Source organism: Podarcis tiliguerta, assembly GCF_965153285.1.
Source record: "Podarcis tiliguerta genome assembly, chromosome: 9".
In the NCBI taxonomy this organism is placed as follows: domain Eukaryota; kingdom Metazoa; phylum Chordata; class Lepidosauria; order Squamata; family Lacertidae; genus Podarcis; species Podarcis tiliguerta.
The window spans coordinates 28668046-28683920 of NC_139542.1; the positions used below are offsets into that span (position 1 = coordinate 28668046).

The 15875-nt window shown below is 40.3% G+C and overlaps 1 protein-coding gene across 37 annotated transcripts in view; it reads left to right on the forward strand.

Annotated features, from left to right (window-relative positions):
• BLTP1 (bridge-like lipid transfer protein family member 1) overlaps window positions 1–15875 on the forward strand; it is a 108329-nt gene that overhangs the window by 80806 nt on the left and 11648 nt on the right. For 7 of the 37 annotated variants that reach the window (XM_083456882.1, XM_083456883.1, XM_083456889.1 and 4 more), the window contains 15 exons: window positions 418–477; window positions 1377–1603; window positions 3010–3140; window positions 3493–3616; window positions 5149–5258; window positions 5849–5939; window positions 6407–6469; window positions 7767–8011; window positions 8796–9011; window positions 10331–10511; window positions 11721–11898; window positions 13619–13780; window positions 13885–14024; window positions 14672–14852; window positions 15532–15735. In XM_083456882.1, coding sequence (XP_083313008.1) covers window positions 418–477; window positions 1377–1603; window positions 3010–3140; window positions 3493–3616; window positions 5149–5258; window positions 5849–5939; window positions 6407–6469; window positions 7767–8011; window positions 8796–9011; window positions 10331–10511; window positions 11721–11898; window positions 13619–13780; window positions 13885–14024; window positions 14672–14852; window positions 15532–15735 — 2313 coding nt within the window. Of the gene's footprint in view, window positions 1–417; window positions 478–1376; window positions 1604–2613; window positions 2815–3009; window positions 3141–3492; window positions 3617–5148; window positions 5259–5848; window positions 5940–6406; window positions 6470–7766; window positions 8012–8795; window positions 9012–10330; window positions 10512–11720; window positions 11899–13618; window positions 13781–13884; window positions 14025–14671; window positions 14853–15531; window positions 15736–15875 lie in introns of all 37 variants that reach the window. The other 30 variants (XM_083456876.1, XM_083456887.1, XM_083456907.1 and 27 more) reach the window with 9 other exon arrangements.

Genomic DNA, 15875 nt, shown 5'->3' on the forward strand with positions numbered 1-15875 from the left:
GGGGTGGATACAGTCTTCCCATAAACAGAGTTCCATGCATGGGCCACTCCTGCCAATTTAATAGAGGAAAGTGATTTTCAGTGATTCCTGCTTCTTTCTGCAACCCTGTATTGCCCCCCCCCCCCAAAAAAAAAGTTCTCCAGAGGTGAGGAACCAATCAGAACCATGTGGGGAGGTGGCACAGGGCACTGCAGGAAGAAGGGAAGGTTGATCTCTGATTTACAAAGAGTCCATTCTGTGGACAGAAGGAATCATTCTGTTTGCTGAAAGGAGCGTCTTGATCCACTCCTGTTTATTTAACCACCACAGGAGAACAAAATATCATTAGGAAATGGTTGATTATATATTAGTGCAAGTTTCACCTAAAAAGCCTTGTGATGTGATGTTAGGTTAACTGTAGTTTTCTTACATCTTTAGGCGTAGTGCCAGATGGCACCTACGAAGTGTGCTCAAGAACAACAGGGCAAGCAGCTGCAGGTAAGAGCTATTTCAAATAAGCACTTATTTCAAAGCAGCTTTAGTCTCTGTGTGAGTCTTCCTTTTTATTGTGCATCTGTCATCCCATCTTCGTCTTTAATACAGCAGATTTATATTCAGGAACAAATTGTAGCCTTGTTGTGGGGGGGTCTTAACAGTTGGATTAAAACATTATAGAATATTACAAAAGCTGGTACAGTGGCACCTCTGGTTATGTACTTAATTCGTTCTGGAGGTCCATTCTTAACCTGAAACTGTTCTTAACCTGAAGCACCACTTTAGCTAATGGGGCCTCCCACCGCCGCTGCGCCACCAGAGCATGATTTCTGTTCTCATCCTGAAGCAAAGTTCTTAACTTGAGGTACTATTTCTGGGTTAGCGGAGTCTGTAACCTGAAGCGTATGTAACCTGAGGTACCACTGTATAGCTTTTAATCTCGGTGTCATGGGTTTGAGCAAACTATTCCATCGCAGGGGTTTGGACTAGATGACCCTTGTGGTCTCTTCCAATTCTATGGTTCTAGTTCAGTGTGTGATTATTCTGTTCAGCCTTTGAATAAGAGTGTTAAAATATAATAGATGTTGAGGTAAATGTTAAAGTAATAGCAATAGTAAATAAAGCTTAATTTCCCACTTGAAGAAAGCACTGCACATTTTTTCTTGTTCCTGTGACAATCCTTCATTATTTTATCCTTTTTTCCCATCTGCCAAAAAGACAAAAAGAGTATGCAGCATGTGCATTGCAGAATGTGGTCAACTGCTATGATGTTTCTAACCATGTACAGTACAACTGAGAAAAAATGTTTTAAGCTGCTGGTGAAATACTAGATATTAGTTTTTGATACCTAAATAAAAAATGTGATGCTCTCTCTCTCCCACCCCTTTTTTCTATCAAAACAGAAAGTAATAGTGCTGGGACATGGACTCTTAATGTGCTATGGAAGATGTGTGGCATTGATGTGCACATGGATCCAAACATTGGGAAAAGATTAAATGCTCTAGGAAATACCCTTACAACATTGACAGGAGAAGAAGATTTAGATGACATTGCTGACCTTAACTCTGTTAACATGGTTGACCTATCAGATGAGGATGAAGTTGATAACATGTCTCCTGCTGTTAGTGTGGTTAGTAAACTGATTAATAAATCTTAAATATAATTCTAATACATGAAGCAAAATAGCAGCTTGGCATACTGCATATTTGCTTAGGCATAAGAATTTCGTAATATGTATTAACAGAGTGCAGCATGAATCAAGTTATATTTGTGGGCTCAGACTCTTGCAAGGAGCTTTCATTAAGCTCAATGGAATGTGTTTGTGTTGTTTGAACAGCTAATGAACATAGCACAAGCTGCTTTTAGAATTCCCCTTAGTTTCAATTGCTGAACTGTTGTTTAGAGGAAAAGAAGTTTCTTTGGACCCCCAGAACTAGGTTTACAGTTCTTTGAATGTTGGTATTGGATTAAGGCTGCAGTTCTGCATATGTTTACTAGGCAAGTCCAATTGAGCTCACTTCCAAAGAAGCATGCATAGTATTGGTCTCCTCAGTTAAAATTAAAGAGCTAGTTATCCCAGTACTGAAATTTATTTACAGTGTAGTAGTAGGGTTTTTTAAAAGAAATTATTTGTTGAAGGCTCTTAAGTCAGGGGTAGCCAACATAGTGAGTGACCCTGGATGTTGTAGTCTAGCAATTCCCATCAGCCCCAGCTAGTATGGCCTGTGCCAGGAATGATGGGAGTTGTAGTTGAACAAGCTCTGGAGGGTGCCACATTGGCTAACACTGCTTTAAACAACAAACCTAAACCTAGTTCAAAGATTATCTGCAAACCAGTGTCAATCTGCAGTCCCTGACAAGTAGAAATTCCAGTTAGTTGATGTCAAGCGAGGGACAGCTTGGTTATGTACAGGAATAACAGGACCGGGATCAGTGGAGAGTAGATGAATTTGCTACATCTTTCTAGAGTTAACAATAATACATAGTAGCTTGCATTTGTAGACCATGTGGGAGCCAAGGTTTGTGGGAAAGAATAGAAAGAGAACCTGCAAGGAACCCTAAGAGAAGGGCTAGACGATAAGGAGGATGGTGGCATCAACGTTTCCTGAGTTATTAATCTTGCTATTTGTTATCATTTAGAAATCAGAAGGTGGTCCACTATGTGGAGATGTACACAAGCTCACTTTTGGGCAGCGGATTGTAAATCACCTGCTGGGCTTGAGCCCCAAAAGCCATCGCCACTCTGTTCCTGTAGAATATCTGTCGGGATCAGCACCAAGTGATACCGCTTATCCTAACAATTCACACTTAAAAGCGGGCAGGTCTTGCTCATGGGGACATGTATGTAGCATATATGGCATCTCTTTAAATGAATGGTGGAATCAGTGGGTCACTGGCAAATCAAGAATCAGCTGGCTTCTTTCCAAAATGATTTTGCATGCTATTTTGATTGGTGGTAAAAAACCTGGTCTTCTGCTTAAATGCTACCACTTTTAACGGACAATGACATGAAATGCTTTTCTAATTCTTAAATAGGAGAATGCTGACTATAGGAGGCAGGGGATATCTAATAACCAGACTGGAGAGCAGAGAGGAAGAAAGTATGTGAAACGTTTAGTGGACATAAGGGAGCTGAATGAACAAGCCAAAGTAATTGATGATCTAAAGTAAGTGTGCGTGTTTCCTTTCTAAAAAAAATCTTTCGGTCAGAATAATTAAATCAACCGTGAGAGACCTGCCTTTTTGATTAAAACCGTATCTTACATTTTTATACCACTATGCTTCCAAACATCTCCTTGGCATATAGTTGTCCTCTTTTATCCTCACAACAACTCTGTCCGGCAAGAAGAAAGTGGCTGGTGTCAGGATTTCATAGAATTGTAGAGTTGGAAAGGACTCCAAGTGTCATCTAGTCCAAGGCCCTGAACCCGTGCCTCCCCTTTCCAGGTCCACCGCTCTAATCATCACACCAAATTGTCTTTAGTTTTCTACTCAGAGTTTTCACCATTCTGTCCTCAGGAAACTGGGTGCAAGTGAAGGAACCATAAACCAAGAAATTCAACGTTATCAGCAATTGGAGTCGGTCGCTGTCAATGATATTCGCCGAGATGTTCGTAAGAAACTGCGCAGGTCAAGTATGCGGGTGAGAAATTCTTAAGATTCCTTTGTAGCACAGTAACATTGCTACGTGAACATTGTTTTCACATTTTTTAAAGATAGTAGAACACTGTTTCTGATATGACAGGACCTTCTCTGTAGTGACCCCCCCCCCAATTATGGAATGCCCTCTGTGTAGCTGTCCTCTTCGTTATTAGTGTTTAGGTGGAATTTGAAAACATTCCTGTTCAGCCAGGCATTTGGTGACTCCTACTTAGCTATAGTTTGTTTTGAAATGTTCTTTTTCAAAATTTGGCATTGTTCTTATTGTTAATTCTTCTTATTGATAATTTTACTGTTTTACCTTTTGTAAACCACTTTGAGGGGTGTTTTTGTTTTACAATCAAGCAGGGTGTAAATTTTAAATAAATAAATAAAAAGACACAGGTACATAAGTCACTCTGAGAGCCCCTTTTTTTTCCTAACAGAAGAGGGATGCATTTCTGTGTTAACTATGGAAAAGCCTTTTTGGTGCAAGTCAGCAGTTTCGTTTTTAGCAATTTCTGTCAGCTCTGGGTTTTTTGCACCTATTTTCATATAATATATTAACCCATCCTCCTTTTCCTCTCTCCATTTCACAGTACCTGCTGTCTTATCCCTTTAAATGTGTTCTCTTATCCCATACTCTCTTCTTACCACCACAGATCTGTGCTGGCCTACTATTCTCTCTGGAGCTGTGTTCACAATTCCTATTTTTTTCCTTCTTTACATCAAAGGAGTGGGGGAACCTTTTCGGCTCCAAAGGCCAGATCCTATATCAAGATTGGCTTCCCAGGCCAAATCTAATGTACAGCACTGTGGACCCCCCCCCCCAAAGCCCCCCTTCCATTTTTACATCTGATCTGGGAAGTTTAAAAGGAGCGTGAGGAGACTTGCCCAGGCTTTAAGACAGCCCTGTGCTGCCCTTCTATTTCAGCTTGAAACAGGAGCACAGGGCCCTTTTGCTAAAGTCTTGTTTGAAGCAGCTGTCCCCTTCTATGTTAAATGAAGGAGAAACACATTAGAAAACCCCAACACTCCCATTTCAGCTGAAACATGAGTGTGGAGACTGCCTTCCATTGCTTTTCAGTAGCACTGTTTGAAGCATCTTATGCATGTCTCCTGTAAGCAAACAGTGCCAATCATCTACTTGCAGGAGAAGTGCATGAGAGGCTTTAAACTACACTTTTGAGAAGTTCTCGAAACCCTGCTCAACCTTTTGATCCAGCCCAACAATCATTTGAAAGTTCCTTGGAACCTATAGCTCTAAGGAGCAAGTCTAAATCTATTCACAGACCTTACGTTAAGCAGACCTAATGTAGAATGTGACCCAGCTGGCCAAATAGATTCAGATCTCAATGGAACTTCAGCATAATTAACTTTTTCAGTATCATACCTTTGAGTTACAATATTGGTAGCCTGTGTGAATGTGTAGGTAAGTAGCATTCCTAAATAGTTGATTTGCCTTAGTGTCAAGCTATGTAAGTGTCCTGTTGATGGAATATTGAAATAATGTTGTTTTTGTTTGATTGTTTTTAGGCAGCATCTCTGAAAGACAAATGGGGCTTAGGCTACAAACCTAGCTATAATCGATCCAAAAGTATTACAGCATCTGGAAGGCCACCATTGAAAAGAATGGACAGAGCAAGGTAAGGTGATTAAAAAACACACACAAATGCATGTACTTGTTCAGAGGTCAAAGGTGTTCATCTGTATGTTTTCTGCATCTGCTCATTATTGTCAAGTAATTTAGGTTTCCCCATGGGTTGAACAGCAACTTAATATACACCACCATGGGTGAATTCAGATTTGGGGTGGAGATTCAGGTTTTGCCTTCCATTTTCTTTGTCCCATAGAACTGGATGGAAATGACTGAAAATTGAGCCAACCCCACCTGAAGAGCCCCACCACTTAATTTTTTTACCACTTTAGTTTTACCACTTTAAATCAAGTATTATATACACCTTCTGTATCCAGTGCAGCTGTGTCGCTCCTAACCATGTGAAATAGTTGGTTTCTTGCAAGTCAGTGAATTGCCGCTTAATCTGCCTAATCCAAAGACTCAGGACTAGAACATCTAGAAGATGTTCAGGTTGTGGCTCTAAATTGAGAAGGAGTCCCACAATAATGGAGCAACTGTCGCAAATGCCTCTGTGTTTACCCTTTATTGTCTAGATTTACTATATGAATAAAATAACTGAGAAGTTCTGCATTAATAATATTAAATGACTTTTTATAGTACACGTCTTGGAGAAAGTGAGGACCTCCCAGAAATACGTGTAGATGGAGCATCTCCTGGACCCAGAGTCACTTTCAACATACAGGACACGGTAAGACAGCCATCAGCTGTTGTGCTGCATTCATTAAGTCCCATGATGAAATATATACTAAGAATAGGGGATGGTTACATAGAGATGGGAAAGTTTGTCTGGCAATTCAGTACCCTAGCTGCATATTTCAAATATCGCAAGTAAAGAAAGATTAAAATGTATTCAGATTTAATTCTGCATTCTTTAGACTACCTTCAGTTCAGTAACTAGTGTGTGAAAGATTTACATATTTTAAGTATGTGTATTCATTAGTGTATTTGTATATAATGTTACATACATGTGCATGTTACCCATATAATGCATTCTGTCATGCTTGGTGTGTTAAGTTTTTTAGTAATTTGTCATATATAGCCATTGCTATGTTCACTAATGAAATTTGGTTTTTATACAACGTTACCACATTAAACATGCCAGTGTCTTTGATATGCTTATTTTAATTTTTGTTTCTTTTTTCACTTTTAATTAAGTTGAATAAAACAGTTTTGGGGATTGCACAACAATCCAGCCTTCAAGGGGAAGGGTATTTTCAGGTATTTGCAAAATCAATAAGTATACTAATTAATCGCATGGAAAAGCGCTTCATTGATCATCTCTCTTAGCTAATCATAACGCATACAGGCAACACACTCGCAAACCTGGCAATATGGCAAAGTGCAGTACTTCTTTTTCTTGGGTGGTGTTAATCATTTCTCTTTTTCTGGAGCTTGTTCTCCATGGAAGTCTGGTAGGTCGTAAGATGTCTTTAACATATTTGGATTGCTAAAACTTTAAAACTACAAATAGATATCTCTAAAACAAAGGCAGGCAGTAGAGGACCTTGTAAGTCAGAAATATGAAGCTAAATTTTAGATTATTGTCATAGGCTGACTGTTTCAGCTGATGTGGTCAGGGACAGATTGCTGATGAAAGATCAGTTATTCCTCATCAGAAATGTATCTTTGTCTCGCTAAACAAACCAAGAATGTTGACACTGATAGTTCTAAAAAGGCCAAGACAAGATTCCATTCCTTAAAATAATGGGCGGTGAATGACAATCTAAACGAGTGCTCAAAACATTATATCAGGTTGTTTAAACCCAAGATCTTGAGGCATAAATCATTACTCAAAGTATGGGAACCAAAACACTTTAAACATGTCATTTTCTAATGACATTCGAATTGTATATGCATATTCCCTATTATGTCCAAACCAATGAAGTTTGGTTTATTGTCGGTTAACAAACCAGGAAAGCAAGCCAGGATAGAAGCATAAAGTTGGAACATCCTGATCCCTATACATATTGCAGCGTTCCTTGAAACTTAAATGCTCGTCTAAAACCAAACCAGTATTCATGAAGGCCTCTTGAAACCTTTTAGCCTTAAAAATGCCTAGGGTCGTATTAATTATTTTACTTTGATCTTTAAAAGCATGTCTTTAAAGATAGCATTATACCTTTTGTACCACCAGAATTTTGCATGCACTTCCATTCACTAACAATTTCTGTTCATTCCTCTTATTTGCAGGTGGTCTTGGGGTTTCTTGCTGTTCTGTAGCTTTGCTTTTAATTTTTTTAATAAAATCACCATACATATTAGTATGTATTCCCAACCTAAGCTTATTGCTTTGTTTTTTAATTTCTCTTTCTAAGGTGCTTGTCTTACATCATTCACTCATCTGTTTGTAAACATGTTTCATGTCTTAATTTCCTTGGACTGTCCAAAGTAATAAATATTACTTCGGATAATTTTTTGATGTGCTTTGCTTTTCAGACACCTGATTTCTCCCCACTCCCTCTGATAGAGATAGTAGCTATAACTTGGATGTCTTTTTTTTTTTCTTTGCAATTAGTTTCCAGAGGAGACAGAATTGGATCTTTTGTCAGTAACCATTGATGGTCCATCCCATTACTCATCCACTAGTGAAGGATCATGCTCAGTATTCAATTCACCCAAAACTCCAGCTGTCTTCTCACCAAGCATTCCCTTCCAGCCTGAAGAAGGAAGACGAGATGACAGCTTGTCTTCAACTAGTGAGGATTCTGAAAAAGAAGATGATCATGAAAGAGAGAGGCCTTATTTTTACAGGAAAACACAGTGAGCATATTATTAAAAACAATACCTTAATTGTGAAAGTTAAGCTTTTAGTTAACAGTAATTTAGATAAAGAAACCCATCACTCTTAACATCTGGAGGGCTACAGGTTGGCTAATAGTCTGCTTCCATATAAAGCATTTGCTGTTTTCCTAAATCCCTTGTAAATGCTTGAATGATCTGAATCACATGTGCACTGCAATATCAACTTAAGATAAGTGTGCTGCATGTATTCGGATTTTTTTTTTTTTAAACTTCCTCCCCTTTACCGGAAGAGTATACCTGATTACGGATCTCCCAGTGTCTTTTATGGAAGCAACAAGAGGGAGGGTGGTTTGGATGCCCCCTTGTGGCTTGGGGGGAGTCAGATTTAAGTGTTTTAAGTCAGAACAGACTTTAAGTGAGACCTGGAGGAAAGAGGTAAGCCTCCTTCCCCCAGCATCACAGCGCAATCCAACAAAGTCAGGGGGCGGCCTCTAGAATAAGGTTACCAGATGTTCCTGTTTCCTGGGGACAGTCCCCGTTTCTACAAATCAGTCCCCATACAAAATCCTATCATTCCTACTGTAGTTGAAAAGTGTCCCCGGATGCATTGGAAAAAAATCTGGTAATCTTACTCTAGAACAGCTGCTTCCAATGAAAGTAAAATGCATCCACTTCGCATATAGTTTGGCCCTTACATGTAGCATAGTAAAACACTAAAGAAACATTTCAAGTTCTTGCATGAAGTAAGTTGGATAGGCTTCTTTTTGTCAAGAGCTCCAAAACAGTTGTTTGCTTTCTACAGGACTCTTTCTCGCAAGAAAGCAACAGGTTTTGCTGCTGTCCACCAGTTGTTTACTGAACGGTGGCCAACATCTCCGGCCAGCAGAAGTGTGACTGGCACAACTACAGAGAGGAATATTGACTTTGAACTTGATGTGAGAGTTGAAATTGACTGTGGAAAGTGTGTGCTTCATCCAACAACGCTTCAGCAAGAACATGACGACATAAGCTTAAGGAGGTAAGAGCCCTGCTGGAAGTGGAGCAGGTTCACTAAGCCATACTGAGAAGAGCAGCATGCTTCTGACACAAAACGTCTCCAAGTCTCCATAAGATTAACCAGTAATTTACATTATATGCCATATGCTACAGGGTTCATGGTAATTTTTATGTCCCGTATATGAACAGTTTTATTTTAAGGCGATCTAAATAGGTAGCCATTGTTTTTTCCATTCAGCAACATTAAATAATATCCATTCTTTTTATAGATGCGAAACCTTGGTTAGTATTGAGAACTCTGATACAGAACTTGATGGGTCAGATCTGTCTGTCTTCTCTAAATCATGAATATATAGATGGAACATAACTACATTCAGGTGGCTCTTTTCCATTGTGATAGGAAAGATTCTTAGGACGCAGTTTTGCATAGATGGAACTTGTATCTACTTCAGCTGAATTTAAGCAACCAAAATGTCTGCAGGGTTGCAGAAGCAGTCATCATATTTTATTACTTCCGGTTTGTGTCTGTGTAAATGGATTCCTGAATAAAATGCTCAAGGAGGCAATATAATAAATGAAACAGACATAAATATTAAACGATATACAGTTAGACCCAGAGGTAAAGGTAAAGGTACCCCTGCCCGTACAGGCCAGTCGTGTCCGACTCTAGGGTTGCGCGCTCATCTCGCTCAAGAGGCCGGGAGCCAGCGCTGTCCGGAGACACTTCCGGGTCACGTGGCCAGCGTGACTAAGCGGCATCTGGCGAGCCAGCACCGCACACGGAAATGCCGTTTACCTTCCCGCTATAAAACGGTACCTATTTATCTACTTGCACTTCGGGGTGCTTTCGAACTGCTAGGTGGGCAGGAGCTGGGACCGAACGACGGGAGCTCACCCCACCGCGGGGATTCGAACCGCTGACCTTGCGATCAGCTAGTCCTAGGCACTGAGGTTTTACCCACAGCGCCACCCGAGACCCAGAGGTACTCCTCTACAAATGGATGGAGTCTTTGCATTCACAGAAGAGGCTTGGATCCAGTAGAGGCTTCCATGAACAGAAGGAAGAAGCATTTTGCACTAATTTCACATACAGCCTTCCACACCATCTCCTACACTCTCTGGAGAATATTTTTTGAGGCAACAGGAGCCTTCAAGAGAAGGAGAAGCTAGGACACAAAGCACCTCATTCCATGTACAGAATTCTGCTTACGGAATTCTGAATCCAACCCATGGTTTATCTTCAATTATTCCTAGCAGTGCTCAGTTTCAGCTTTGGAAATAACATAATGTTACACTTACATTCCTGTTAAGTCATGCTGTGCCTTGCTGTTTACTGTTTAGAAGCTATGATCGCAGTTCCAGAAGTTTAGATCAAGAGTCTCCTTCAAGAAAGAAGAAATTTCAAACTAACTATGCATCAACTACTCACTTACTGGCTGGAAAAAAAGTTCCATCATCTCTGCAGACGAAGTCTGGTGACCTGGAAACAACAGTATTTTACATTCCTGGTGTAGATGTGAAGGTAAAAAAGCATGGAGGAAAGCTGGGAGGTGTTGGTCTTTTCCTTGAAACAAAGGTGATCGAGTACAACCAAAGTTTTTTTATCCCTTGACTCCTAATCTCAGTGGTGCGGCTTCAGTGATGCTGAAAATTACACATATGTGTTGAAGTACAAATCCTATTTTAGATAAGTGTCAGTTATTTTGGGTTTACAAGGTATGATGCAAATGTGGGTTGTCTGTTATTATAGTCTCCATAGTTTACAGAGCAACCTTGTTACCAAGTTGAAGTATGGAAACCTTCAAGATAAGGTAAATCCTGGAAATGCTAACCTAACCAGACAAACAGCTTTTAAGAACAATATGTTGGGCTAGATGGAACTTACATTTTTAACCCAGCCTCTAGTATAAAATCAGTACGTGGCAAAACCTCAATTTTACCATTAAATAAGGTATCAGTACAAACCCTGAGATATATCTGCTGAGATGAGCATTCCATTCTAAAGCATATTATGGTGGGTAAATGCCTGGGTATTGTCAGTGTTTTGAGTGGATGGAAACTTCATGTAGTGAAAGTTAGGTTACATAAAGTGCTTTCAAGGATGGTGCTTTTGCTGTTCTTGCTCTTCTGTAGACATGGCATTGGTAATGTACTGTTTGGGCATTTGTACCATGAGCCTTAAAGGCCATAAAATGCAGAAGATACCACCTGCGATATTTCTAGGCAAAACAAATACGCAGAGTTTCTAACACCATGGAATGCAAACTAGAGCCTGAACAAAGCCTGTTTATTTTCTTCTAAAATACACCGTCTTTTCTGACTCTCTCTTTTAAAGAAAATACTCCAGGCAACACCCAGTAACAGTTAAAAATATAATAGATGATAAATCACAATAATAAAATTATCAAACTTGTATAAATGATATAAGGACAGCAGCCCAGAAACCCAATGCAAAGACAACAATTAGCTTTGAGAAATGACAGCTAGAATATTGCCAGTTTGGCAAGACTTTCTTCTAGTGCATTAGAGCAGTTTTGAACTGAAGATGTTTATGTTTCAATATAAAGCTTTGCTTCAAATAATAGGCTTCCTTCTTTTCAAAAATAAGTTTTGATGAAACTATTACTCTGCCTAGATGTGGGAACTGTGGCTGTGAATGCATAAATAGGCAGGGTTTTTTTTCCATTTGTGGCACCACTGGTGATGGATCTACACTTTTCTTTCATTTCAGCTACATTATAACTCAAAGATGTTAAAGACTGAATCGCCAAATGCGTCCCGAGGGTCATCTCTGCCAAGAACCCTTTCCAAAGAATCCAAGTTGTATGGTATGAAAGATACTGCCATGCCTCCTACCTACAGCAAAGCTAAATCTTTACTTCCTCCCCAACCCCCACCTCTCCCATCAGGTAGAGATTTCTTTTACATGCTGTACCTTTGCTTTAATTCTCTCCATACTGTGGAGTTCCATGCTTAGATCTAAATCTGCCTCATAGTTTAATAAAGCATCCTACTTGATTGATATGGTCATTAACTCCTAAAACATACTGATACCAGGAGTCCAGTACTATTCAATAATTCTAATTTTTGCTAAAATTTACAGGATAGAAACTTCCCTGTACCTTAAAGACTCTCATCGATTTCTTGTTCTTTTTCTATTAGATTTTCTCTCTGTAGAAACTTTATTTCACCAAATAAAACTAATTTTCCCTACTTACTTTGCCTTTACTTCAGAGGCCTCGGCACTGAAAGTTGTGTGACTGAAGTCAAGCATTATAATATGACCCAGTCTACATACATATTTGCCTGGTTTGCCTGACACAGTGTAACCCAAACTGTGGCTTATCAGGATCATGCGAATGTGCAGATTTCTGGATAGGAGCTTGCAGCGGCTTTGCTCCTGCCCTGTTCTTATGCTAACCTAAGGTTTAATTTATTGTGTCTTCAGAACCAGAACTCAGGGTTAAACTCTCTCCCCACCAGCCACAAGCTAAGAACAAACGAAGAACAAATCACACTTTGTTCTTGCATGTTGTTTCTTATCTCGAAAAAACAGTAAATATGTGCTCCTCCTTTTTATCCGTTCTTCTGAGTGTAGTATGTCCTCAGCTGGGACTTGAGTTCCCCCTAGCGTTTGAAAGCGAGACTGCTGTTGCTGCAAAGAAAGTTTCTGGATTTATTTCCTTCTGAAGTCTCAGTTTATTCCTACCTTTACTTGAAGCAGATGTTTAGAGGGTGTTCTTTCCCTTGTCTTCTACTTCTCAGGCCTGTGCGTTATTATTCGCGGTTTTGTGTGAGTGCATTGTGAGGTAACAACCCATGTCTCTGGTTGGTTCCTGATCTTTTGAGACTTCAGTGTTTTACTTTGTTTTCTCCTCAGTGTGGTTTTATCACAGCCTTTTCCCTCCTCCTTACCAGAGACTTTCGCCTCACTCTTCGCCTCTACTTAGTTGTTGCTGCCTGTGAAAGTCTTACAGGATTTTTTTCTACTCCTCCCCATTTGTTCTTTTTTCCATTGTTCATTGTGTCTCCTCAGCTCCCTTGTCAGTCCCATTTGCTTTAGGCCGCTAGCTGCAGCAGCAGTGAGCAAAATACTAACGTCTAGACCACTGTGCTCATGTCCAAAGCATGTGTGCAGTTGGCACCTGCCTCACAATCTCTCTCATCAGTGGCTGCAGTGAGGCTACCTTCTTCCCTGCAGGGATTGGTGGCGGTGGCACTATCAGAAACCTATAAGGCAGGCCAAAAGGAACTTGACTTCTTCCTGTGTGGCAGCAACCACGGGTTGGGAGCAGAATGCAACAGCGCCATGGGGGACCGAGCTGCAAGCATTGGAGGGGAAACAGCAGTGGCAGCTTGTTGGAGGGGAGAGTGCTGAAAGCAGGAGTTAGCAGAGCTGAAGACAAAGCACTGAAATATGTTTTAGTTGAATCAACATGAAGCAACATTGTACATGGAAAAACCTCATGGGATTTAGTCCATTGGACAGGAGTAAATTGTTGTCTTAATCATCCAGAATGGTTTGAGTGATATTGACTTAAATAAACACACCTTGTATTTTAATTTGTGCTCTAATTGAAATGGTTGAATTAGTATTCCACTAAACCGTTTTTTCCTCAAACTTTTCAGCCAAAGGAAAAGGAAGTGGTGGTGTAAAAACAGCAAAACTATACGCTTGGGTTGCACTCCAGTCTTTGCCAGAGGAAATGGTGATTAGCCCCTGCCTGTTAGACTTCCTGGAGAAGGCCCTTGAAACCATTCCTATAACTCCAATAGAAAGGAATTATGCAGGTATCACAGATTGTTTCTACCACATCTTTTATTTTATGATCCACTTCCATTAAAATGTTCCTTTTCAATGATATCCTTGGTTCTTCTTTTCTTTTCTTTTTTAGCTGTCACTTCACAGGATGAGGATATGGGGCAGTTTGACATGCAAGACCCTTTGGAAGAATCTACAGCCTCCTTGGTATCTTCATCAACATCGGCATATTCATCCTTCCCTGTTGATGTTGTAGTTTATGTAAGAGTCCAGGTGAGGACATGAGTTACATATTGAGGGCAGTTCATGTCCCATTAGAGTCAATGACAACACTCATAGTTATTTGTATGTGTTACACAGGGGGAGAACTGACACCTTAATATCTTGATTTGTTACATTGTATCCCACCCTTATTCCAAGGAATTTACAATATAGCTAAATCCTAAGACTGTGGAAACAGCTGGAGAGGGGACAGTCAATCTGTGCGCTTAGCATAATTGTCCGAATTATAATAATCCAGGCATCTATGCTAGCACAGATTAGAGCCTAAGACAGGCTGATTCATGTGTCATTCTTGTTATGTGAGAAGTGTGATAAAGCCACCTAAATTTCTTAATTTGCTCATATGGAAGTTGTCCTCCAAGCATTTCTCCCACAAACAATATCACTGTGGTTAGTAGAGGATATTAACCTCCTTATTCCTTACTGTTTTCTCCCTGCTGTCAAACTTTTATATGGTAAGCTCCTTGGAGCTGAATGATGTCTTCTCCAGTGGGTGCTATGTCACCGCCAAGTGGCTATCATTATAGTCCACTCACATAAAGGCATAAAAGAAAAGTTAACAGAAGTTGCTGGTAGTTGTTCTGTTCTGATTATATGGTTTGATATGTGTCCTAAAAATGTGTTTCTCTCTTGTTCAGCCTTCACAGATCAAGTTCAGCTGCTTACCTGTGTCACGGGTAGAATGCATGTTGAAACTTCCCTCCCTTGATCTTGTATTTTCTTCGAATCGAGGGGAACTAGAAACTTTAGGTACAAGCTGTCCCACGGAAAATGCTATGCAAAGTGGATCTAAGATGCCTTCTAAAACTGTCTCGCCAGGTAAAAAAATGAAATTTAAAAAATTTTAATTTGAAAGAAAAAGCAGGTTTCTACATTGCATGAGAAGGGACGCGGGTGGCACTGTAGGTTAAACCACAGAGCCTAGGACTTGCCAATCAGAAGGTCGGTGGTTCGAATCCGCACGACGGAGTGAGCTCCCGTTGCTCGGTCCCTACTCCTGCCAACCTAGCAGTTCGAAAGCACGTCAAAGGGCAAGTAGATAAATAGGTACCGCTCCAGTGGAAAGGTAAACGGCGTTTCCGTGTGCTGCTCTGGTTCGCCAGAAGTGGCTTAGTCATGCTGGCCACATAACCTGGAAGTTGTATGCCAGCTCCCTCGGCCAATAAAGCGAGATGAGCGCCGCAACCCCAGAGTCGTTCACGACTGGACCTAATGGTCAGGAGTCCCTTTACCTTACATTGCATGAGGAGTGTCCGTAAGTATAGATGCTCCCTGCTGCATACCTGGAGGGTTATGGGGGGCTGAGCTAACATAACAACATCCCTACTCATGGGAGTAGAACTCCTGAATTGGGCTCATATCTTTACATGTCTGTATCATCATATTTGCTGGTTCAAATGGAACAATCAAGAGAGAATTCTTTAGGATTGAACTAAGGTACATGTAATTTATTTAATAAGTGCTATTTTTAAAATTGTTCTTTCATTTTGCACTATAGGTTCATCGCCTGGACTGGGCAGTCCTTTTGGCAGAACACGGCATAGTAGTAGCCAGTCAGATTTGACAGGTGCTAGCAGCAGTTCTTCAGGTCTGAGCTTCACTGCCTGCATGTCCGATTTCTCTCTCTATGTGTTTCATCCGTATGGAGCAGGGAAGCAGAAGTCCAGTGTGGCAGGATTGTCTTCTGGATCCGGATCCCTAGGTAATTGCAGAATATAAAATTTCACAAAAGTGTATTGGTTGTTCTTAGGCTTTGGTGGGGCGGGGAGGGCTGTTCTAAGAGAAATACAAAAGAGTTTCTGCAAGAAGTATTTTTCTATTTCTATGAAAAGCCAATCATTT